Source organism: Esox lucius, chromosome 1, assembly GCF_011004845.1.
Source record: "Esox lucius isolate fEsoLuc1 chromosome 1, fEsoLuc1.pri, whole genome shotgun sequence".
Taxonomy (NCBI): Eukaryota; Metazoa; Chordata; class Actinopteri; order Esociformes; family Esocidae; genus Esox; species Esox lucius.
In genome coordinates this window covers 29,456,319-29,481,590 of record NC_047569.1, presented here as the reverse complement: position 1 = coordinate 29,481,590, position 25,272 = coordinate 29,456,319, and the positions used below count along the sequence as shown (strand labels likewise).

The window sequence follows — 25,272 nt, the reverse complement described above, 5'->3', positions numbered from 1 at the left end:
CAGGGAGCCCTACCAACAGTGAGTTGCAGTAGTCTGAGTACTACTACTATTACTGTTACTCTTACTTTTTACTACATTTTTGCTACTACCACCACTAGTTAGTACTACTACTATTACTACTACTACCACCACCACTACTTAGTACTACTACTACCACCACTACTACTTAGTACTACTACTATCAACACTACAGTACTTAATACTACTACCATCACTACTACTATCACTACTATTAATACTACTACTATCACTACTAATATATACAGTGGATATAAAAAGTCTACACACCCCTGTTAAAATGCCAGGTTTATGTGATGTAAAAGAATGAGACATAGATAAAAACATTCACCCAAAGAACACCATAACCACAGTGAAGCATGCTTTAGGGCTGGAACTGGGGCCTTAGTCAGGGTGGAGGGAATTATGAACAGTTCCAAATACCAGGCAATTTTGCCACAAAACCTTCAGGCGTCCGTTAGAAAGCTGAAGATGAAGTTCACCTTTCTGCACGACAACGACACACAGCACACATCAAAATCCACAATAGCATGGCTTCACCAGAAGAAGATTAATGTTTTGGAGCGGCCCAGACAGAGCCCAGACCTGAATCCAATTGAACATCTGTGGGGTGATCTGAAGAGAGCTATGCACAGATGTCGTCCTTGCAATCTGACAGATTTGGAGCACTTTTACAAAGAAGAGTGGGCAAATATTGCCACACCAAGATGTGCCATGCTAATAGACTCCCACCCAAAAAGACTGAGTGTTGTAATAAAATCAAAAGGTGCTTCAACAAAGTATTAGTTTAAGGGTGTGCACACTTATGCAACCAGGTTATTGTGAGTTTATTTATTTTAAAAAATTCCTCAAAGATTTCAATTTGTTTTTCAATTGAACTGTTCACATTATAGGTCACATTAAAGCTGTGAAAAGTTCTGACATGATTTATCTTTGTCTCATTCTTTTACCTCACAAGAACCTGGCATTTTAACAGGTGTGTGTAGACTTATTATGTCCACCGTACAACTATCACTACTAATACTACTACAATCACTACAACTATCACTACTACTACTATCACTACTACTCTCACTACCACTATCACAACTACCAATACTACTACTCTCACTACTACTATCACAACTACCAATACTACTACTACTCTCACTACTACTATCACAACTACCAATACTACTACTATCACTACTACTACTATTATTGCAGTGTTAATCCCCAGCAGTCTCACCGGTCCAGCCGCTGCGGTTCTCCTTGCTGACGTCGGCTCCATGTTGGAGGAGAAGACGCGCACATTCCAGGAAACCCAGAGTGACAGCCAGGTGGAGAGGGGTCCGTCCCCGGGGGTCCAGGGTTTCCACGTCCACCTGGTGGAGGCAGGAGGAGACGGCAGAGGTGTGGAGAGGGATAGTGGAGGTGTGAAGGAGACAGAGAGAGAGAGGGAGACAGGGAGAAGGGGAAGGCAGAGGTGTGAATGAGAGAGAGGGGGAGGAGGTGAGGAAAAGAGAGAAACAGTGTAGAGGTGCAGAGGAGAGAGAGAGAGAGGGAGAGATCGGATGCATGGAGGAGAAAGAGGAAGATAGGGAGAGAAAGCAGAGATTTGAAGGAGAGAGAGGGGTGGCGGTGTGGAGGAGAGAAAGGGAGGGCAAAGGTTTGGAGGAGGCACAGAGGGGAAAGAGTGATGGTGAGAGTAGAGACAGGTGATAATTGATCTATCACATCCACACATGACTAACCTGGAGTGCTTCAGAGTTGGCTGTAAATAGTGAGCTAAGCCTCTACAAGTAAAGCACTTTCTCCTTCCTTCTCTCTTTATCTCAGCCTCTCTGCAGGATGCTTGCTCTGAGCCCGGAGGTTTTTCAAACCCACCCAACCATGGTTATAGATTATCACCCGGCACCCAAGACCCGACTGGATGTTTATTTGACCACTGGAAAACCTATTTTGTAAATACTGCAGTGCAATGTTCCCTCAATAAATCTATTTTCTTTTTTATGTTAGGTGATTCCTCACCTTGGATGCAATATATTAGCCAAGAGAAACTATAATCCATTGTTCAGTTTTCTATAAACTGCCATTACAACCCTAAGTTCATTTCAGCCGCCACTCGCACCACCAACTGTTTTAACCCGATTCAATGAAAAAAGTCAGTGTGAAAACATGTTTAATTGTTTTGTATCAAACCAATTTTGGGAGTTTATTTCTGATGATTCAAAAATCAAGAATTGTTCTTTTAATAAGGTACAAAAAGGTGTGATGGGTAAACTAGAGGTCTTATAGCATCTGACCAGTCATTGAAAGGTTGCTAGATCGATTCCTTGAACCGCCATGGTGAAGAATCTGTCACTCTGACCCTGAGATATGAACTTATTTGCTCTCAGGCCATTGCTCTAAGTGAATCATACTTACCTGGTAAATAAATAAAATGCTCTGAATGACTATCAGCCGTTTGCTGACGGCACAGCAAGATTTGGCGGTCAAAATTCTGGCAGACTGAACATTTACAATCCTTTGGCCCCAAGAGCCAGTCAGAAAGCATGAGTCTGGAGACATAAGGACGGCCAAAAAGAATGAATCAGGCGTCTGGTGCCAGTGACCTCAAGCCCCTTGTGTCTTGCTGAATTAGCTGGTCAATGGCTGCAGTTGGTGGCTGGTAGTGACAGCTAGCTAGAGGCCCAGAGAAAATGCAGAAATCCCTAAATAATTCCTCCAAGCTATCTAGCCACCGTATCTAGTATCACAGTATAAATGAATCCTAGTGGATCTGTTCGCTGGAGACAGCTGCATCTGTTCGTCGCTAAGAGCAGTGTCACAGACAGACATGAAGCCAAATAACCTAGCTGATGTATACATCGGAAAGCATCGTGTCATAATTAATCTAAAAAACATTGCAAAAATCAAAAACTGATGCAGAAAAACTAATCCATGCTTTAGTTACTTCTAGAATAGATTACTGCAATGCTCTTCTTTCCAGTTACCCTGACAAATCAATAAATAAACTTCAATTAGTGCTGCACACAGCTGCTAGAATCCTAACTAGAACAAAACATTTTGAACACATTACTCCTGTACTAGCGTCCTTACACTTGTTAGGGTTAGTTCTGATTTTAAGGTTTTACTGTTAACCTATAAATCAATACATGAACTTGCTCCTACTTACCTTGCTGAAATGATCCAACCATACATACCTACACGTAACCTAGATGCAGGCCTTTTAATTGTACCTAGAATTTCGAAACAAACAGCCGGAGGCAGGGCCTTTTCTAATAGAGCTCCACTACTGTGGAATGATCTGCCAGTTAAGGTTAGAAATGCAAACTCAGTGCAAACTTTAAAGTGTTTACTAAAAACTCATCTCTACAGCACGGTTTATAATTAGGTGTAGCCTGGCCCGGGGGCGTGAAGGTGACCAGTAGGCTTGATATTGTCCACCCTTGCTGTCTTGTCAGGTGGACTCTCGTCGCCACTGGGATGCCCTCCCTCCAGTGCCATTCGGGGGAAGAGTCTCTGGCTTGTTGTTGTCTCTCTGTTGCGCACTTGTGCAATTGGCCTCATTCTTGGTGGTTGCGGTTGGTGGGTGTCCCTTTGTTTGATGCCTGGCAATGTGGGTGGATTGATTTCCTGCCTGTTGGGCCCTGTCGGGGGCCTCCCCCGGGTAGGGCCACAGTGTCGCTGGACCCCCCCGTCTCAGTTACAAGGTCTTACACTGCTATACTATTGTGCTGGGGGATTGGGTTGGGTCAGTTCTCCTTCCCCACTATAAATTGTTGTTGAAATGAGGAATGCATTTTCTGAATTTTCCCAGTCTCCTCCCGTTTTTAAACTGTAGGAGGACATGAGGTCCTGGTCCACACCCGCGGAGTACCTGGTTTGGGGGGCCCGTTGCTGTCCTTGTCCATCTGGTCATACTTCTGACCTAGTCTAAATTTAAATAGATTCTGGATTTAGCCCACATGCATTTATTAATTATTCCAATTGGACTCTTAATATCTCACCCGGCACAGCCAGAAGAGGACTGGTCACCCCTCTGAGCCTGGGTCCTTTCTAGGTTTCTTCCTAAAATTCGGCCTTCTTAGGGAGTTTTTCCTAGCCACTGAAATTCAACACTACTGTTGTTCCCTTCGACAATGTAACACTTCTGACCGAAGCCCTCCACCCTATTCTCTATATAAGCACACTACTGGTATCATCTGAGGCACAAGATGAGTCGAGCCCAGGATTCAGAATCTGCCTTGCTGTTGGATGTGGAAAATCAACAAAACGGACATGGATGGCTGGAGCATGCTGTGGTGACGGTAGGAGCGGTTGTTACAACGAATAAGCACAGTTGCTGAGCTGTGTGTTGATTCATGTATGTATTGGAAAGGTGCCGAATCACGAAGGACAGGCTTCAGTCATGTGTAGTGTGAGGGGCTTGTTCCTTTGTCCCCCAGCACAGGCCAGAGCAGTCCCCATGGCTTGTGCGACTCAGGAGTATGTTATTGTGGAGTATTTAGTGCAAGTGAGGACAAGTTGTTTTCACCAGGAGCTGCCTCCATCCTCCTTCACAGAGCCTCATCATCTCCCCAGCCGCTCTCCCTCTCTCACAGTGGGTGACTCCCTGAAGGCCACGCCCTGCTCTGTAATTAGCCAGCCCATCATTAGTGTTACCAATGCCACTGCTAGATCATCAGTAATAACTGGAGCGGCTAATCCCAGGGTCGGGGGGGGCGCCGTGAAGGAGGGAACGGCAGAAAAACAGGAGGAGGTGTTGAGTGAATAGAGAAGGTGGAGGAGGAAGAGGAGAGGAAGGAGGAAAATCAGGAGACAGGAGCAGGAGAGGGAAGAAGGTGTGCTGTATGTTTATAGCAGCTGGTTCTGTTTAAGCGGCTCTTGGAAAGACACTTGGGAGAGAAAGGCCACTCAGCTGGCACACTGATAGTACTGGAGCATGTCACAGGATTAGAGAGAGTGAGAGAGAGAGAGAAAGAAAGAAAGAAAGAGTGCTGGTATGACCAGAAAGATGGAGGGAAAGACAACATTAAGAAGCCTGTCCTGTACACTGACAGTGAAAAACAGATGGGAACAGAATGTGATAAAATCCTGATGATTTCAGGCAGATTAATACGCCAGAGATTTTAAACTAAATAGGCTGGTTATGAATGATACTAAGTAGGTTTGCACTATACGATCAGCAAGATGTTTTCGCCGTCTGAAGAACCTCAGTTTGAAGCCCAGAGGGAATGATGCACTGTCACCATCTGCAACAATATAAAGGGAATTATAACTAAGTATTTGTAAAGAAGGCTTGAACAAGAGGTAGAGAGGGTTGGTAATTGTTTGAGAAAAACTGCCCCGCCATTGACCCAGGCTGGTGCTATTTATAAACCATCGAAACACTCCAGGAGCAACATGACAGTCTCTTTCTAACGCCCACAGACTGTGTTCACAACAGACACAACAATCTTTTATTCCTGAAGGAAGGACTCTGGCTAGCACATCTACGATGTCACCACACACTCACAAAAAAAGCCACTTAAAATGGTTCTTTAACTGTCCCCATAGGAAAACTCTTTGAAAACACCTTTTAGGCTCAAGTAAGAACACTGTCTGGTTCAATACACTGTAGAGCCCTTTCCACTGAGGATTGTTCATGGAACCCAAAAGGGTTCCCCTGTGGGGACAGCCCGGAGAACCCTTTTGTTTTTTGCCCGACTGCACTTTGAACTAGCCAATCCGTCTTGTCCCACTGACATGCCTTAGAAATGTGTGTAAAAGGACAACAACACCCTGCTCACAAAATCAGTTACAGTGTAAAACTGATACTTCAAACAAAAACAATGAAAAACATTTCTCCTGCACACAAATCTTTTTCTATCTTTACATATGCTCTGAACAAGATCGGATGTGAATAGATGTGATGCATTTGTTAAATGCAGCCTTATTATTTCACAACACGTTTCCCACCTATTGTTTTCTTGACCTGTTAGATGATCATTTAAATAATAACAGCACAAATCAGTTTTGCATGCATACAATTATATATACACGAAGATAACATTGATCTGGGATCAGGTCTATCTGAATAAGATCATATACACGTAAGGAACTGATCCTCTATCAGTTCTTTTCTAAATACGACGGTATACATGAGGGGAAACTGATCCCAGATAGGCACCCCTGTTCCTTAGCACTACTTGTAACCCGCTCTCTCTCATTCTCTCCTTCACCACCAGGTCCTTGGCTCCATCCATCCTTCCCGTGGCTTGATCCTGCCCTCCTTCCCTCTCAGTGGCTAGCCCAGTGGAAGCTGCATAATTGATGGACATCTATGTCTAGAGCATCTGGTCCTGCACTCTCTCTGCTTTGGCTTAATGTTCTCTGGCAGCTACTTAAACCAGCATCAATCTTTCATTGGGAGACCAGAATGTGTTTACGATGGGTGGGTCGGCTGCCTGCAGGAGAATCCTGTGTGTGCTGGGAGGGGTGAAAGAATGTACGCCGCCTTCTTTACTCAACCTTTCTGCTTTTAATTCACACGTAACTTTACACACACACGTGATTGATAAACATGTCCAGTGTGGTTTAGAGAGTTGTATGCCAGTTAAAGCCTAGTGTTATTATATATTGTGTATTATAAACCGGGCGGTTTGAATCCTGAATGCTGATTAACTGATATCCATGGTATATTAACTGTATACCATGGGTATGACATCACAGCACTTTTTACTGCTCTAATTGTGCTGGTAACAGGTTTATAAGAGCAAACAGACAAGTTGTGTATTAGTTAAATCCTGATGTTGTGTATTACAGCCTGATCTTGTATATTAGTCTTGTGTAGTCATTTGTACGGTGTATCAATTAGATCTCACCATCTGATTAATGTCCACACCCAGTAGGTATTCAAAAGAAAATCGAATATTGTCCTTTTCCTATCACTCCCTCCATCACCAATGCATGACAGAGAGAGAGAGAGAATTAGGCCAGAACAGGAGGGAGTCCTCTGCATCCTGAGCCCAGTAAATTTGAATGAGAGTGAGGGGAGGCCAGGTGGGTGGGTGAGTGGGCTGGGAGAAGGTGGGAGCCACAGAGAAGATGGGGGGTGGGGCTGGGTAAAATAACTCTGCCACGGTCGGTGAACCTGTCATGGGCAAGGTGGGGAGAGAAATGTGGGTCTCTCCCAAGTCCTCCTTCCTCTCTCCCTCTTCCTCCCCATAACAGATGTGATTTGTGTGAGGCAGGGCCTACGATATCACCAGCCTCTAATACCTGTCTCAATGGCACACACTCAGTCTAAGCTCCAATCCTGAAGTGTGTGGTGTGTGTGTGTGTGTGTGAGAAGATTATTAAAATGCTCTTCACCATTATTAGCACTATAAGTAAAGACGAGCGAAAAAGGCTATGAGGGAAAACGTTATCGTTTTTTTGTTGGCTTGATCTGAAATTCAAAATATGCAAGGCGGGAAGCCTTTAAAGAAATATTGCTCAGAGAAAATACACAGTTCTTAATCAAGAAACAATTAAACGTGTTGCAGAATTATTAGCACCAATATTTTAAGTAGTTTGTGCACCCGTGCAAAGATAAAAACACGTTTTCTTCTTTAAAGTTTAATGAGGTGGGGGAACACAGCAAAGGGTCTGAGACCATTCATCCGAGCAGAATCTCTCCAGAACTTACAGAGTCCTTGATGCTTGCTTGTGGACTCACCTCTTCAGCTCAACCCACACATTCTCTATGGGGTTTAGGTTACTGAACAGGTATGGCAACTGAAAAGCTTTATTCTTTGGTCAATTAACCATTTTTGTGTGGATCTGGAGGAATGCTTTGGATCATTGTCCTGCTGGAAGATTCTACGATGACCCAGTTTTAGCAGAGGCAGTCTTAAAAGAGTAACATTTCCTAGATTCTACTTGAGTCCATTTCACATATCTACCACCATACTTCAAACTCAGAAGATTTTATTCAGCATTTTCTGCATGTCCTGATTTTCAGCATATATAAATAATAGACTTGTGTGTCATCTATAATAAGACAATAGAACCGAGTACCAATAACATTTCCAAATTCCCAATTTCTAGGCACTAATGATTATATCCTGATGAGAGTATAAACTTTCCTCCGGCAAGACTTTGGAAAAATTGGTTGACATACAGATGCAGTCTAACTGTCTAACTTCAGAGACTTTGTGACCCTAAGATTCCATCAATCTGCAATTCTCCAACTGAGATTCGTGGAATTTGTTTTGACGATTTGAACCATCCTCATCATTGTGCATGGCTGTACATACATTAGCCTCCTTTTCAAGGAAGGTTCACGACAGCTTAAAGTATAATTAAAGTTGTGTTAGCATTTAATATCTTGTCAAACTAATTAACCAGGCCAGACATTTAACTATTGTTAGATCACTCAGTCTTTCAAGTTGCATCACACAGGCATATTTTATTGTTACCATGGCTGTCATGTAATACTGCTTTTGGGTAGGTTTAGGAAACAACAGAGCCAAAAGAGAACAGCTATTATGTCTAGGGAAGACAATGTTTTGGATAGAGGAAAATCCAGAGTGAAGGAACCTGCTCCTATATATATCTGTATATATCTGTATATATCTAAGCTAGAGCATGGACTTGATTTGCATAACCAAATGACAGCAAGCTAATATTAATAAAAACTAAAGGCGGAACAAAAAACTGGATATGCCCATGGGCACTTCTGTGGAAAAACATTTGCATGATATCCAGTTCTAAAAATACATGACAAGCCAGTCCACAAAAGTTTTTTTAGCAGATCCCAACTAGGGAAAAGGCTACTTCTGTCTTAGGAGTTAGGTTTAGGATAGACAGTTCAGTGTGGGATAGGTAACGTTAAAGCATAAATGTTATCAAGGTTAAGGGTAGGTTTATGGGTAGGAGGGGATAGGCATGTATTTCTGGGTTTAAGGTCCCCACTAGTGTTAATTTCTTGGACAAAAATAGTAACAAAAATATTAGTCACACCTATCTTTAAGTGGTAATTGACGAAATAATAGCTGACTAAAAACATGCAGGAAAAAAAGTTTTTAAAAAATCTAACAAAACATATTTTCCATCTTGGATGACTCAAACAAGACTAGGACAAATTATTTCTATGACTGAAGTCTTGACTGACATTGGCGGAGGTTTTTGGAAAAAAAAAAGAGCTAACTTCTCAGTGCGATCAGCTCCTTTGTTAATATTTAATTACATACAATGCACACAAATCTGTGGCATTAGGTCTTCATACACGGTTTTTAGTGAAGCTTTGCTATTCATTCTCGGTGGCAAAGAAGCAGCGCAACAGCGAAGCCTTCGGTGCAGGCCTGTGCTCATGGTACTATCAAGGAAATGGAAAATACAGATGTAGCCCACTGTTGTCCAGCAAGCGGTTCTCTTATGTCAAATCTTGCGCAAGCAGAGCCTGTTGTGATTACACATTGACATTGTATTGTTGGTTCATCACGGCAATTTTTTTTAGAAGAACAAAAAACTGTTCCCAATGCTTGTTGGCTACAGTACCTGCCAAACTGGCTGGTAAGATTGAATGTTACCCATATTTGGCAGGTGGCAGGTGTTCATTTTATGGCTAAAACTAGATTTAATCAAAAGAGGGAAAGACAAATCTGTGTCTGTGCGCATACGCAAGGCAAGGAGGGTCCGTAAATTATGGTTTGCTAACTATTTATGTGGCGTGCCAGAGTAAAATTAAATCAGTTACGGAACATCTTTTCAATCTTTGAGGAGACTGCTGTCTCTGTTAAAAGCTTTCCACAAGTTAATTACATTAACTAGACCCACTCAGCCCCGATCTCTAGTGACCACTGCCATTAGTGTTGGCTTTCACTGGGTAAAGGGGAGAGGAAATGAAGGTATGCAGCACCATGAAAAGGGTTTATGGGAAAACTAAGCTGAAAGTGTGTGTGTGTGTGAGCATGAAGCAGTTGAAGCATAGCTGCAGGAAGTAGGGGAGCTGCAGATCCGGCGCCGCTGTAACCCCTGGAGGGCGCGCATGGCTATGTCAGTTGGGCGCGCGTGGCTATGTCAGTTGGGCACCCGTTTGTACGTCCGTTCCACACTTGTTTGATACCATCGAACAGCCACAACCCGCGCTCAGCCTTAATCAGCACCCTCTGGTCAAAACATCTTACCGTGGATGTACTGCCAGTACACATGGTCAGGGTGGTTTATTGCAGGTGGTGATATAGGGTCACACAGCCACTAATCTTCTCTTAAAATGAGAGCGCAAACATAAACCTGACTTAAACCTGACCCTGAACCTGACCCGTAAGCACACGGCTAACCTCATGCCAAATAAATGTAAATACAATAAATACAATAGCCCATAAGTCAATTTTTACTTTGTGGCTGTGGAAAACAAGGGAAACCAAAGAGACAAGTGTGGCATTGCAGAGTTAAACAAGTTAGGAAGAATCGAAATGTAATTTGCGAGGCCTGTCTGTGGCCAGCACTATATCACCAGACTTTACACTGCTGAGTTGACATTAGCGCCCCACGGTGAGAATCATAAACATTAGAGAGCGGGGAGCTGGATGGTCCTGGTAATATTTATCTTCCTCCTTGGTGGAAAGGTGTACCAATCACTTTTAAGCAAAATTCCTGTTCTATTTCAATTATTGCTACAATTTGTCCCCATCTCCATCTAGGTGAATTTATCTTTGGGTCCCCAGGTTTTAGAGGAGATGGATTCTTCTCACTCTGACAATTCTTCAGTTGGATGCTGGGCTTTGAGGACAATTGATATACCTTCAAGAACGGGCAACAGGAGGCATAGCAGTTAGGGCATAACTAGTAACCAAAATGTTGTTAGATCAAATCCTACAACCGGAAAAAAAAGGGGCCCTCCGTCCCTGAGAAAGGCTGTAGTCCTAATTGCGACCAGGTCGTTGCTGTAAATGAGAATTTGTTATCGGTCTTACTTACCCAATAAAACAACTCATTAAAATAGCTGAACTACTAAGACTATTTTGTCAGACAGCTCTGCTGAGGCATCTAGCGGGCAACTCATTTCACTACTAATGAGACAAAAAGAGGTTCATCTGATTCTTATCAGACCGCTCACTCAACCCGGAAGTGTATATTGGAATTCTCATGTGCCAGAAGGAACGCACGCTCCGGAACGCTACCTTAGTTGAGTTCACAGGTGCCCAAGTTGCCATAAGGGGTCGCTAGAGCATGTTGAACAAAATAAGAACGGTAAACCGGCTAACCTGGATGGTGCTGGTGAATTACAATACCCTCTGTGGGAGCCCTGTACACATATCATTGACCCTTGAACCACACGTGCCTTGGCCAGCTACCCAACTGCTTGATCCATCCAAATACCACACCTACGGACATTAGTTTCTTCTCCACATGAGGTCTGGATCTCTGTACTTTTAACATGATGTCTGGATTCCGAAAACAATCTGTTCTGATTGGTCCCCGAAACCGATGTGTCGGGTCAGGGACAAAAAATTTGGGTAAAGCGATTCTCAGTGAAATCATAGCCAACAGCCACCATCATTAAACACTGTTATGTGCCGTGCCTAAGATCAGCTCCTTGTCGTGATAAATTGGCCATTTACCACATCCCTCGTCCCTTATTGCTTACATATAAACACCAGAGACTCCCATCATCCAACCAATCAGTGATCAATTCTGAGACCAACAGTTAGTCAGCCAGTGTAACTTTCTTGGCCTGATGCAGCCAACAACACACCCCTGTAACCAAGCTTGCTCTGCCAAGAGAGGCCAGGATTTATGAGCCCAGAGTCCTGTGAATCATACCAACTGAGGATGCTTTATACAAGCATAATCAGCAGGGCCTGGGCACCGATCATCACCCGGCATCTCAGAATTGCACCCGAACCAGGCCTGAGAATTGACTGCGTGTTTTCAAAGGTGTTTGCGTTCCAATTGGATTTTGTATATATAATTTCTAAACTGCCACTAAGGTCAGGTTTTCTGGAGACACACCCGAGGGCAAAGTAGTCTCACAAATGACCTATATATGTAAATAAGGTGTCAGGGTGTCTGGACGTGCTGTATTGAGGGCATGCAAATGTGCCCCTGTTGCACACTCCCTGGCTCACATTCAGATGGAAAAATAGAATGACAACCACTGCCTGTTGACATGGCAGCATCTCAGCAGGGAAGCCATCGGCAAGGGAGTCAAGCTGTACTCGACACCAACCTACAGACATATAATCAGCACCGGAAAAAGGGAACTGTCATTTGATATCTGCATTCTCACCGTTGCTTCCCCCTTGTCATCCGCACTGGTGTCACTGAATGATGGGCTTTGTGTTATAGTTCTGTGTGGCCAGTGGCGTTTTTATATGTAAAAAATTGGTGGGGCACAAACCATTTAAAACATATAGTATACATACCAGCAAAGCTACCAAACTCCCTCTTACTACTGATATATTTATTTAACACATCAACAAACAGCGTGGCTCCACAAAACAGACAGAGCTGCTTGCTTCTACCAGGTGTTGTAGTATACATACTGGAGAGAGAGAGAGACCTTCTTCTGTAATTGCTCTCCTCCTCTCTCACACACATGAAAAATTACCATGGTCACATTTACAAACCTAAATTAGGAATGCAATCAAGTTCAGAACAAATGTGCCTACAGGGCCATTCGCCAACAGCAATGAGCTCAACACCACTGAAGGCCACAACGAAGCGGAAAGACAACTTTTTAGGGATACAGATCCATTCTATGACAACAACCTTAATAGATAGGCATGGACACACTGACACTCCTCACCATCTATATCAATTGATCCAGCACAAAAATATGACCAATTGCCGGACCAGCACCATGAAGGCAGGATGATAAAATATGCTTTCACTCACCAAGACCAAGGGCTCACTTGAAGAGAAAGTTGGCCTGGCGGTTCTTCCTCTGGGCAAACTTTTCGATAACTTTGGGAATGAAGTCATGCAGCAGCTGAATCAGCTGGCTTTCGATGGACAACATGGCCAAAGCGTTGAGTTGCGGCTGTCCCATGGTATTGCGAGTGAATGTTTTTACCCTCTTCAAGGTGGAAAAGTTCCTCTCTGACTCAGATGTTGTCATAGGTGTTGTTATGATCATTTTTAGCAGAGTGACTGAGTCAGAAAAAGCCTCATCTAGGTTGTTCTCGTGGATGGATCTTAACAGAGACAGGGCCGTCTTACCAGTAGGTCAGTGTGGCGGTACAGAGTGGTCAGCTCAGACAACTTTTCCTCGTTTCCTAGAGGCCATAGTTTCACCGCACAGTCAAGCTCAGATGTAGGGAATGACAGGACATATTGTGGGAAGAGCGAGCTGTCAACCAGCTTAGCAGCGATCAGGTGGTCACTCCATCGTGAACGGTGGCAGCCCATTCATCAGTTTGCTTCCGCATATTCTGGACATTCTCCTTGAAACGGGTGAGCGCACTGCTAATCCCAGATGCATCGATGCTCCGTTTTTTGCAGAGTGTTGTTTTAAAAATCTACTTCTGGCATAAGGAAGAAAATAAATTCCAGCAGCTGCAGAAAGGCTCGGTCCTATAGTTTTTTTTTTACAGTCCGAATGCCTCACTTATGGTGGCCTCATCCCATCCTGGTTGTGTGTGTATGTCCTCCATACACAGGAGCAGCACGGTTTTCCCAAACTGCATTGACAGTTCTACTTTTAAAGTTCCATTATACAGTGGGAAGCCTTGGAATGCGTCTCTGTGTTGCCTCAGCAAGTGCAGCAACACGTTTTGGAGCGCCAGAGAAAAGGGTGGCAAAAGCAGTTAAATCTGCAAAAAAACACCTTCAGGATGCTGAACAAAGTTGCTGCAAGGTCAGGTTCAGCTGGTGAGCATAGCATTGAACAAACTGGGCATGTCTCTTTCATTAGCGTCTGTACCCCTCTGACATTTCCACTCATTACAGCCGCACCATCATAAGTCTGAGCAATCAGCTTTTCTCCCAGCTTCAGTGGTTTCCGTTTTATCTTTGACTTCCACAAACTCCAAAAAGCTCTTTGTCACTGTATTGTCAGGCAACATGTATCGCAACACAACCGCCATTTGTGATCAGTTGTCTCATCTGCCTGTATGGCAACAAGTGATGTCTCGTCCACTTGCTTGGCTATCTCCTCCCTGTACACTTCAGACATACAGTCTAACAGGTTGTATTGTACAGATGTCCCTTTGAAGATGGGCTGAGCGTCATAGTGCCTCTCATGTCTCGAATCACCCTCACACATAGTCTCAAAAATGCATCTGAATATTCCAGGATTCAGGGAGTCCACCGACTCGTCGTGCCCCTGCAGTGCAGTTTCACATTTTCACAAAGTTTAATACATGTTATGATCCCACTGAGAACGTACCTGTTTTCCTCCACCTGTTTGTTATGCTGCTCAATGGAGCGCCCGTATGTACTGTCAACTTGGGCTGCGACATTTACCCTTCCAAGTAAGCCCAATTACACAACATTGTTAATTAACCTGTTAGCCACTTTTACTTCAAAAACCACCTCAGGTTTAACCCGCGGTCACTTTTAACAGCAGTTTGAGTGATGACAATATCCCGTGGCTGATGGACACCAAGTCGCTTTACTTCAAGTTTCTCTTCCAAATTAAGTGTTTCAAACCGGTGCTCGAGTATGAAATCCACTTTATTCATTTTCTCAAGTTATGGCGTTTGCGAAGCTAACAAGCTAGCTAAGACAATCTAACCCCCCTCGCTCTTCTTGCCTACTAATGTTGGCGCCAGACAGACATACAGCCAATCAGGTCTGAAATATAAAATGACGCTGTAGTGGGGCTACCGGCTGTCACCCCACTTGGCATCAAATTTGTGTGATCTACATTGATCACACTAACATTCTTAACATTCGTATTAATATTTTCACACGTACAATGTACATTGCATTGTGAGAGAGGGGCTAGCCCCACATTCATGTTTAGCCTATGGCCTACTACTGCAAACTCGAATCGGCAGATTATATTATATGCGATTAGGGAAGATGCTATATTCATAGATAATAAATTATAGGAAGTAATCTTCGAGAAATAAAAATAACAATTTTGTTTCAGTTCTTTCTGTTGACAACAGGTGGGGCTGTGCCACCTGCCCCTAATGACCAATCGCCCCTGTGCGTGGCTTGGCTGGTAGAACATTTGTATGTGCAAAGCCAGTCATGGCCTGATTCCCAGAGAACCAGTAAGAAAAAGTAAAAACGAATATATGGACATAGTGCTGTCATTTGCTCTGGATCAGAGTGTTTCCTAAAACACTGAAATGGCTATTTTAAATGCATGACATTAGCCCTGTTAAAAATAATAAGGCATTGGAAGTAATGTTCCTCATGAGACGTTTTTATTACTGTGCAGGCTTTCAGGTTTGCTCAGAAGAATATTCCTTGATGTGAAATGGTTAGTTACGGTCCTTTTTTGTCTGTGTATCTGGGAAAGTGCAGGTAAACTCTTATGTAAGGTGGCTCAACATTACTGTAGAAGTGTATCTGGGTTATCATCGTTAATACGATTTCAATCAGAATTTCTCAGATGTCTGTTTCGCCATGCCTTGTATCCCTCATTTCCTCCCGCCGTTAGTACCCAACCGATAGCCACTGGATGTCTGCATCATGATCTGTTAGGATTTAATTAAACAGACAGTCTGACTAAATGTTCAAACGGTACATCCCAGAAGGAACGCGCAAATATCCAGACATTCATATATTGTAAGAATAAATATTATAGAAATAATGGACATGGGCATATAGCCATAGATCCTTTCTTGACTGCAGTGGCAAGGCTGTTATTATTTGAACACTGTGCAAATCATGTGCATCAATTCGCCCACATGCTATCTGCATTGCCTCCCACGGTTTCATCCTCTATTCATTTAGGTGGCAGGATCTGGGAAGGTACAGCATTGGGACTAAACAACACGCAATAGCAATACCAGCGTAGCGGCTTTAGACACGCACAGACACAATCCGCCACTACTTGCTACAACGCATAAGATCAAAGCATTGGTCAAGGAATTGAGTAGAGGAGATCATATCAAAAATTACACAGTGCTGCAAGTTTTTGATCACCACAATTTGCAATGACATCATTGTATGACACTGTAGACGAACGTAGACATTTTCTGACTCGCACTGAATTTCAACGTTTGCCTAACTGTCAGACGAGATTTGCGGTGCTAGGCACATTTTATGCCATAGGCTAATTCGCAATGTAATTGAAACTCCAGGCAGGTAGAGAAACATGTAACTTACCGGCATCTACCACCTCCCACTGTACAATTCAACAAGCCCACTGTTCTTAAAGTGTGGTCACTAGATGGCACACCTAATCTAAACCTATCCAAATGGTATTTGGCATGGCCCACCCTTTTCTTATCCGACAAGGACGTATCTCCCGAGGACTCTCACCTGCTCGTTTGCTGATAGCTCTTTCTCCAGCTGCCGATGTTTGTTGTGCCACACCAAATAGTGGATAGGATAACGACTCTTCTCGGGAGTTTTCTTAGCAGAAATCATCTTCGATTCATAGTTCTCCTTCTCTCTGTGTTTTTGTTCTCTATCACTTATTTCGCGATTGACTATATGGTTACATTCTCGCTCTGCAGTCACTTTACAAGACATTCCACACGTATTATAATAGGAAATGGTAAATTAAAAAATAAGCTTTCACTTGCAGTCCATCGGTTAAGAAAAATCTTAAACACCGATAGATCGAAAAGATCCGTGTTGCATTCGGCTACCTCTACGTTCGCTACCCTGCCACCCTCATACCTTTATTTTCCTCATTCAATAAACTAACGAGGCCGAGACTCGTCGCCGAGGCTATTCTCCGCTCCCTCCCATCCCAGCGAACTGTGACTGTGAGATTTACTCTTAGAGTCTGCACTGCTGCGAGACAGTGATGACAGCCCGCAATAAAATGTAAGCAGACCGCAGCCAATCAGATGAAAGGGATGCTGATGAGAGTGATGTGTAAGATGCACGCTCCTTGAGTGGTTACGTACGCCACCTACCAGTCATCCTGAGTTCATTATTTTATACAAATTGACTAAGATTTTTTCACTGTCCTACCACATACTCACATCCAATGCATTCACATTTGATGCTGTCTCTTCGGATTATTTAAGATATTCTATGACAATGCGTTATCAAAAGGAAGCTCCCTGGGCGTTAAGTTAGGCTCTCAAAATCATCAGAATTACCTTTCCGCACTGTGTCGTATGCAGATGGGCTTCATGGATAACTGATATTGTTATATATAATATAATATTAGTAGGCTACTTCATTGAAGCTCCACTGCAAAGTTTTACGAACAGAAGTGGGGGGGGGGGCAGAAGAATTAGAAGAAGGCATCTCAGTATGATTTCAGCACTAGCTCTTTTTCGATGGGCATTGGATAGTGGGCACTGGTAAGAGAGGCGAACAGCTAGGGGGAGAGAGCGAGGCGAGTGACAGGTAGGAGCGCAGTTGTCTCAATATTGGCTATGCAGTGTTGGCTACGTTAGTGATTTATATACCTCTAAATATGAGCTAGTCAGTGATATTCATCGCATCAACGAGGCCTGTATCCGGAGTTTTGGACAGAAATAGAGTAGGACGAACGGAAAAGGGGAAGCTGCTGAACGGGAGAGCTGAAGACTACATCGCCGGCTTCCGGGGATTCAGGGCTGCATCGGGAAAAAACAGACGTCGGTCTTTGGAAGGGCGAGTATCCATCATCAGATATAATTTGGATACCCAGCCACCGCTGAGGTGGAACCATAAACATGTCAAGAAAGGTCCATAGAACCGAAGTATGTGCGGACTGCAGTGCGTCGGGTACGTTGAAAATTGCAATAACAATGTGTTAATTCAGAGATTGGTTAAACTGGCGACCGATTTGGTGGGACGGCGGAGGCCTGTGCCCGCTGTATGGATATAGGATAACGGCCCAGGTCCTTAGGCAGTTAGTCAGGCCTTTAAACTGTTTTAAAATTGTATTTTAACAGAAGCGAATTGGCTAACAACAAATCTTATTTTTCCTTAATAAACACATGCTGTACATGATTGTGAGTGTGCCAGATTTGTTTCCCGTACTAGCTAGGTAACTAGCTAGCCAGCTAGTCGTTTTTAGACATTTGTTTTGATTTTGCGATTTGTTACATTGCTAGATAACTTAGCTAGCTACAGTAGTTGTGTTACTTGACACATCTAACGAGTTGCTAAAGTATCGAGCTTGTAAAAAAGAAAAGGGTGTCTGTCTCGTCTGACATGAATATCTTAATATCATATATTTTTGTCAGTAGTTCGCTCTGAACGGAGCTATCGTTAGCCACACTGGTTAGCTACTGTCTGTAGCTTAGTTCACTTTGAAAACGCCAGGGTATAACGTTCGCTAGTTTGCCTTGTCTTCTAGAAGAGAACAGTGCTAAGGCTAATTTATCATGAGACCAATTCCTACTTTTAACATGATATTCCAAGTTTTAACATACGTTTCTGGAGTTACAGTAGCCTAGTTATCTGAAAATAGTAGTTGAAGCTAGCTAGCTACAGTACTTGATACTAGCTAATTCATGTAGTTGTAATGAAGAATGGGGCGTTGAGACCTAGCTTGGTTTTGAGTGCTTGCAATCTGGACCTGTGATATGTCTTGATGGCTCAATATGTAGTCAAAATGTTTACAACTATTCTAATAATAGCATTTGGAGACGAGTGGCTCATGAAATCACTACATGCAAATTGCGTAGTCTGTGCCGAACATCAGATCACCAGGATCTTAAATAAGGGTTTTACCAACAACCACCTGACTGGACTGTTATGGTGGGAATTTGGATATACCTCAACATATTAAGTTTGTTACATTTCTTAAATGACAGTATGCAACATTCTCAGACTGTTTTTCTACATAATCTAAATCAGTGTGATGTCATGCCAACTTTGGCCCTCCCTGGAAGCGCAGCCTTGGCTTTGCACATTTAGCCCCACCTGCCCCCTCGTTTTTTCAGGGGGGAGGAGGGTTTGGGATAGGGGTTGCTCCGAGAGGGGTAACATGGCAGCTGCTCCCCCCCACACTCCCGCGCAGCTGCGCTCCCTACAATAATCTGTTTCTGCTCTGTGAGCCTCCCGTGCACTGTGCCAGCCGATTCATGACACCATGAGTCACCCTGACCATCACTCATCGGCAGTTACCTGAGGTCCCCTGGGCTAGCCTGACTGGCCTGGATACTAACTCTGCATGCGTGCCATGTGCTGTTTCTGACTTACAGTCTACTGGGAGGTTTTCTCAGCCTCTGCAGTCCCTTCCCTTTCTGGGCAGTGGTGCCTCTGGCAGGCTGTGGACCAGCTTGTGAGGCTTGTCCTCCATGGTCTGCAACCCCTCCACACTGGAATAGCTACTCCGGTCCTAAACAACTGCCGTGCCCTGGAGCAGGAGTAATTCACTTATACCCTACGAGGTTCGGAGCCTGTGGGCTTTCTGCTTTGCCTCGTCATTAATTGCACCTAGCTGATATCCCAGGTCTGATACGGTCCCAGATTAGAGGTTTGGAATGAGAACCCGGAGTGGAACTGGCTTCTAGGCCCACAGTTGAGTTTTTAAGGCACAGGTGGAAGTCATATTGTAGCCACCAGACTTTGTTTTTTGGACACAATAGCCATGGTTACAGTTTTATGGCATTGATGTGAAGGAAAAGACAGGTTCTGGTAGAGTGGTTGACTGACGAGAGGCCCTATAGCCTTGAGGGGCTTTGGGCTGTAGATCTGGTAGCTAAAGAGACAAAACAGACCCCGTGTGTGTGTGGCCTTGGCAACTGTCTTCGTGAGTTCATGCCATGTGTAAGAAATCACATTAAGCACTGCACACACACACACTAAGTGATAATAAGCGTGGAATGGGGAATGTAAGGGGAGATAGGGCTGTTCTTCTGGGAAGTATGACTTATGACAAGCTTTAACTTTCTGAGTCAATATGTGGGCTCTGTACCAGTAAACAGCACGGCTGCCTTCTCTTAACATTCGACAAAGCATTTTGATTTGTCCCGCTCAGTGGTGGACAAACCCTACAATGAGTTGGCTGCTATTCATAGATATATTTCATAACAGTGAGCATGATGTATTGCCAATAGCAAATATTAAGCACCGTTTTCAATCTGCACTTGTTTTCTCCATCCTTGCCCAGTCTCTTAGGTGTGGCTCTTATAGGCCTAGTCTATTAATAATAATAATAATAATGAAAAAGCGAATCCTGGTGGATTAAGTGGCGTGTGCCTGTGTTTTGCGTTGTGAATCCCAGACATAGTCATTCATCTCACAAGTAGCCCAGGCTAGGTTAACTTGTATCATGGAGGGTCCTGGGGATGTGGGGGCAGATCAACCCTGGTTTCAGACATCTTGCCTGGCCTCTAGGCCTCTTTCTGTCCCCAGAATCCTGGACGACTGTGGTGGGGATGCAGCGGTACAGTGGGATTTATGGTGCCTCGGGCGGATACAATTAATTTTCAATGAATAGCGTCAATGCGTCGTTGACAGTTGCACAACGCATCTCAGGAAAATTGGGCCACGGTCAATATTACACAAATGAATCCAGATAACGCTAGGTGTTTTTCCAATGGAAGTAGGGTCTTTCATAAACCAGTGTGTGTGTGTTCCTTGTTGGTACTTTGTTGTACTGCAACGGCACGTGAAATGTTTGCTCCATGTGAAACGTTCTGCTACCAACTGGGGGAAAAGCAAATTATAGTGGGGGATAAGTGCAGTAATGTTTGGAGGATGGTGGCAGAGATTGGTGGTGTCTCAGGTTAGTTTTATAAGTTGTGCGTTAATAAAATGTGCTGTGTTTATTTAGAATTGAGTTGTTCGTTTTACATGGCTGTGCCACAGAAATACATTGCCGGCTAGCTTAGTGCTCATGATAATGTTTTCAATTTGCCCATCATTTTGGTTGGTTTCATGTAAAATTTAAAAAAGGTTAACGAAGAGATGTCAACACAGCCGTCCCCAGCCGATAAACAAACACCCATAACAGATACACCCATAAGCGGCCATCTGGGGTAAGGCGGCGCGTTTGCAGGCGAATTGGCGTGGGAACAGTGGACGTGCAGTATTCTGTGGATCTGAATCTACTACGTGCGTATTGTCTGCAGCGCAATAAGCACATTTTGGAAATTGTGCGTATTGAACTGCAGGGGCGTACCGAACGGTTTCGATAACGTACCGTATACCGTTACATCTATAGTCTGTGGTATAATGAGTGCATTATCACCTAAAGGCACATTTGGATGGTCTGCTGTTTTAAAGGTCGGACTAACATTTAGGCTATACAAAATGCAGCTAATAGTAGCGTTTTGTTAATTTAATAGTCCATAGAACACTGTTAAAAACACTGCGTATACAGTATTCTATTTTAATCTATAACATAATTGCACTGTGCAGTAATGTAAAAATGTCAAGATAACTAATGAACCAAGTATACACCCACGCACGCACGCTTTGGCTCCCACACACTGGTAAAGCGCACATGTCCCACATACACCAACAATTTGTCCTTTGTTTTAAAATGTCTTATTGTGTGATGTAGTGTAACACATTGTACATTTATCTACTCTATGCACCATTCTGGAATGGGGCTATACACATTGGCTTTCTGTCTGATGTTACCCCATCCTCTGCATGTCCTGTGTCCGTTTGAACTATGTGGACCCCTGGAGTAGTAGCTGCTACTCTGGCCACACTAAACCTGGGATGTCGTAGGAAATAGCTAGTTCCAAGGCGGACCTTTGCTAAAGAGCCCTTCCTCTCCCTTGTCAGATCCGGGCTGGACCAGCATCAACCGGGGGGTTCTGATCTGCGACGAGTGCTGCTCAGTGCACCGCAGCCTCGGCCGTCACATCTCCATTGTCAAGCACCTGCGACACAGCGGCTGGCCCCCTACACTGCTGCAGGTAACCGAGGGAGCTGGTCCTCATCTAGGATTGCTGTGTAAATGTGGAGACGGGGATGAATGAATAACATATTGTATGTTGTGATAGTTTTGTATCGTTTTACGTGTTGCGATAGTTTTGTATCGTTTTACGTGTTGTGATAGTTTTGTATCGTATTACGTGTTCTGATAGTTTTGTATCATATTGCAAGCTGTTTTGTTATGCTGATTGCACAATATTGCTGTGTTATGTCTGTACTGTTTTGCCATGGCTGCACGAAAAGTCAAAATTATTTGGCCTTCATAGCTTGTTATCTCTGCAGTAGTATTTTAAAATGCAATGTTTTCAGTGCTTTTATTTTTGTGACTGACAGTTGACGGACATTTTTCTCATGTTTCTCTCGTGTCTCTCTTCAGTAGGCATATGGTGAGCAATGTTTGGAACCTCTAATTGCAATAAAATCACAGTATTGAATTGAAATACATGTAGAATTCATGCACAATTCATATTGCATCTCCCCCTAGATATTGTGATTATATGGTGCTGTGCGGTTTCTAGGAATTTCTGGGTAAATGTAGCCTGGTCATCTTTCAGTATTTACCAAGCAGCTAAAAGACATGTACACCCATTCATTCAACCAATGTGTAATTAGGTAGATATACCTTTTGATTGCAGATGTGTTAGCATAAACTGATTAATTATTAAGTTATTAACTCTATATTGTTGTTACATAATCTGGATTTCTAAAGATATCCAGTTTGTTAGAAATCAGTAATGAAAATAACATTTTGATAAAATACTGAATCAGTTTTCTTTCAGGTGTGTGAGGAATGGGGATGGTTGCTCACTATCCAACAAGGGAGGGAATCTGATTTGATTCTTCTTCATCTCGCAGCTCTTTCAATGAATTCAAGATAAGAGAAGCTAGCCCGCCCTAAAGATGAATACTTCTGCTATACAATATATATTACTGCCTGTTTGCTTGGATATATATTTGTATCCAAGTACGTAAAACAAGCCTTTATTGCATGTAATACAGAAATGAACGAAACACAGCTTGCTTCTAATATTGTTGAACAGTGTAGGGCCATGTATGTCCTTCCACCAGGTCACACCAGTGGGCAGGGTTGTCTGTTGGGTCCTCACACCAGTGGGCAGGATTGTGTGTTGGGTCTGCAGACTAGTGGGCTAGATTGTGTGATGGGTCTGTAGACTAGTGGGCTGGATTGTGTGATGGGTCTGTAGACTAGTGGGCAGTATTGTGTGATGGGTCTGTAGACTAGTGGGCAGGATTGTGTGTTGGGTCTACAGACTAGTGGGCAGGATAGTGTGATGGGTCTGCAGACTAGTGGGCAGGATTGTGTGATGGGTCTGCAGACTAGTGGGCAGGATTGTGTGTTGGGTCTGCAGACTAGTGGACAGGATTGTGTGTTGGGTCTGCAGACTAGTGGGCAGGATTGTGTGTTGGGTCTGCAGACTAGTGGGCTGGATTGTGTGTTGGGTCTGCAGACTAGTGGGCAGTATTGTGTGATGGGCCTGTAGACTAGTGGGCTGGATTGTGTGTTGGGTCTGCAGACTAGTGGGCAGGATTGTGTGTTGGGTCTGCAGACTAGTGGGCAGGATTGTGTGATGGGTCTGCAGACTAGTGGGCTGGATTGTGTGTTGGGTCTGCAGACTAGTGGGCAGGATTGTGTGATGGGTCTGTAGACTAGTGGGCTGGATTGTGTGTTGGGTCTGCAGACTAGTGGGCAGGATTGTGTGATGGGTCTGCAGACTAGTGGGCAGGATTGTGTGTTGGGTCTGCAGACTAGTGGGCAGGATTGTGTGATGGGTCTGTAGACTAGTGGGCTGGATTGTGTGTTGGGTCTGCAGACTAGTGGGCAGGATTGTGTGATGGGTCTGCAGACTAGTGGGCAGGATTGTGTGTTGGGTCTGCAGACTAGTGGGCAGGATTGTGTGTTGGGTCTACAGACTAGTGGGCTGGATAGTGTGTTGGGTATGCAGACTAGTGGGCAGGATTGTGTGTTGGGTCTGCAGACTAGTGGGCAGGATTGTGTGTTGGGTCTACAGACTAGTGGGCTGGATAGTGTGTTGGGTATGCAGACTAGTGGGCAGGATTGTGTGTTGGGTCTGCAGACTAGTAGGCAGGATTGTGTTTCGAGTCTTTGTGCTTGGCCTTCCCTTGTCTGTGTATATGCTAAAGCACTTGTTGCCATAGAAATGTCTCTGGCTGACAGGTGACTTTGGTGTGAGCCGTTAGTGGAATCAGAATTGACCAAAGGCTTACTTCTCTCCTCCCTCAGGAAAATCAAGTGAAGCTAGGGCTGTGTTGTTGGGTTATTTTTTCAATGTTATTTTGGAGACGTATTCTCAAATGCCCGCTCCACTAAGATCTCATGTTTCTCCTTGCACCGCTGGCACAACCAATAGGCTTTAGGCAATACGTACGCGCTGAACGTGGACATATTCACCAGGCATAAACCACGACTGAGCTTTCGGGGCACCCGACCTACTGCGAGGAATCACTAGACACGCGACTAAACAAGGGAACCCTGTCCGCCATCAACCTCGGGCGGTGCTCTTCGCGGTACCGCTGGGCTCTGTTGGTATGCAGGGACTAGGGTCCCGTTTCCTGGTCACATGATCCAGTCGAGCCGCGAGGCAGTGACCACCGAGCCACTTAGGGGATGTTGTGTGCGTTTTTCACTAGTGTGCGTGTGTGTTTGTTTGCGTGTGTGTTTTTGTAGATGGTACAGACACTGGCCAGTAATGGGGCTAACTCGATTTGGGAGCACTCCCTGCTAGATCCGGCGCAAGTGCAGAGTGGCCGCAGGAAACCCAACCCCCAGGACAAAATCCAGTAAGCCTATTTTTACCTGATGTTTCAAAATGTATTTCACGATATGTTAGTTGAGAGCCTGTTCTCATTGATAACGACCACTTTGGCGTGAACATGCTTTACCACATCGTCTCGGTTAGGGGAGCTTTCTCCCCCTCCACAGCGACACATTTCTGGAGATGCATTTTCACTTTGGGAACGGTTAATGAGCTTATGCTTTATATGAAGCTCAGACTGTGGCCGTCCGCCGGTATGGGAACTGTTATGGGATCCGAGACCAATTGGCCCTCATCTACTCCGATTGTAATGATTCATACAGATACACTTGCAAATTATGTCAATTCAGTCTAACCCTACCCTGTCTGGTTTGTGTGTCTGTCTCTGTGTGTGTGTGTCCACGCGCAAAGTCCCACCAAGTCCGAGTTCATTCGCTCCAAGTACCAGATGCTGTCCTTCGTCCACAAGCTGCCTTGCCGTGACGATGACGGTGTCACCACCAAGGACCTTAGCAAGGTGAGGGCACGTCGCCTC

The 25,272-nt window shown here is 44.2% G+C and overlaps 2 protein-coding genes across 6 annotated transcripts in view; one reads left to right on the top strand and one right to left on the bottom strand.

Annotated features, from left to right (window-relative positions):
- Positions 1-16,878, bottom strand: part of ankrd13b (ankyrin repeat domain 13B) — a 33,771-nt gene extending 16,893 nt beyond the window's left edge. For both annotated transcript variants that reach the window (XM_029119857.2, XM_020042461.3), the window contains exons 1-2: positions 16,414-16,878; positions 1,247-1,382 (exon numbers count right to left, since the gene is read on the bottom strand). In XM_029119857.2, the coding sequence (XP_028975690.2) occupies positions 1,247-1,382; positions 16,414-16,626 (349 nt within the window). In that variant the 5' untranslated portion in view covers positions 16,627-16,878. The remainder of the gene's footprint in view (positions 1-1,246; positions 1,383-16,413) is intronic.
- A 486-nt stretch (positions 16,879-17,364) lies between these two features.
- Positions 17,365-25,272, top strand: part of git1 (G protein-coupled receptor kinase interacting ArfGAP 1) — a 32,715-nt gene continuing 24,807 nt past the window's right edge. For 2 of the 4 annotated variants that reach the window (XM_029119840.2, XM_029119835.2), the window contains exons 1-4: positions 17,366-17,823; positions 21,790-21,923; positions 24,650-24,762; positions 25,149-25,254. In XM_029119840.2, the coding sequence (XP_028975673.1) occupies positions 17,772-17,823; positions 21,790-21,923; positions 24,650-24,762; positions 25,149-25,254 (405 nt within the window). In that variant the 5' untranslated portion in view covers positions 17,366-17,771. Of the gene's footprint in view, positions 17,824-21,789; positions 21,924-24,649; positions 24,763-25,148; positions 25,255-25,272 lie in introns of all 4 variants that reach the window. The other 2 variants (XM_029119827.2, XM_029119851.2) reach the window with 2 other exon arrangements.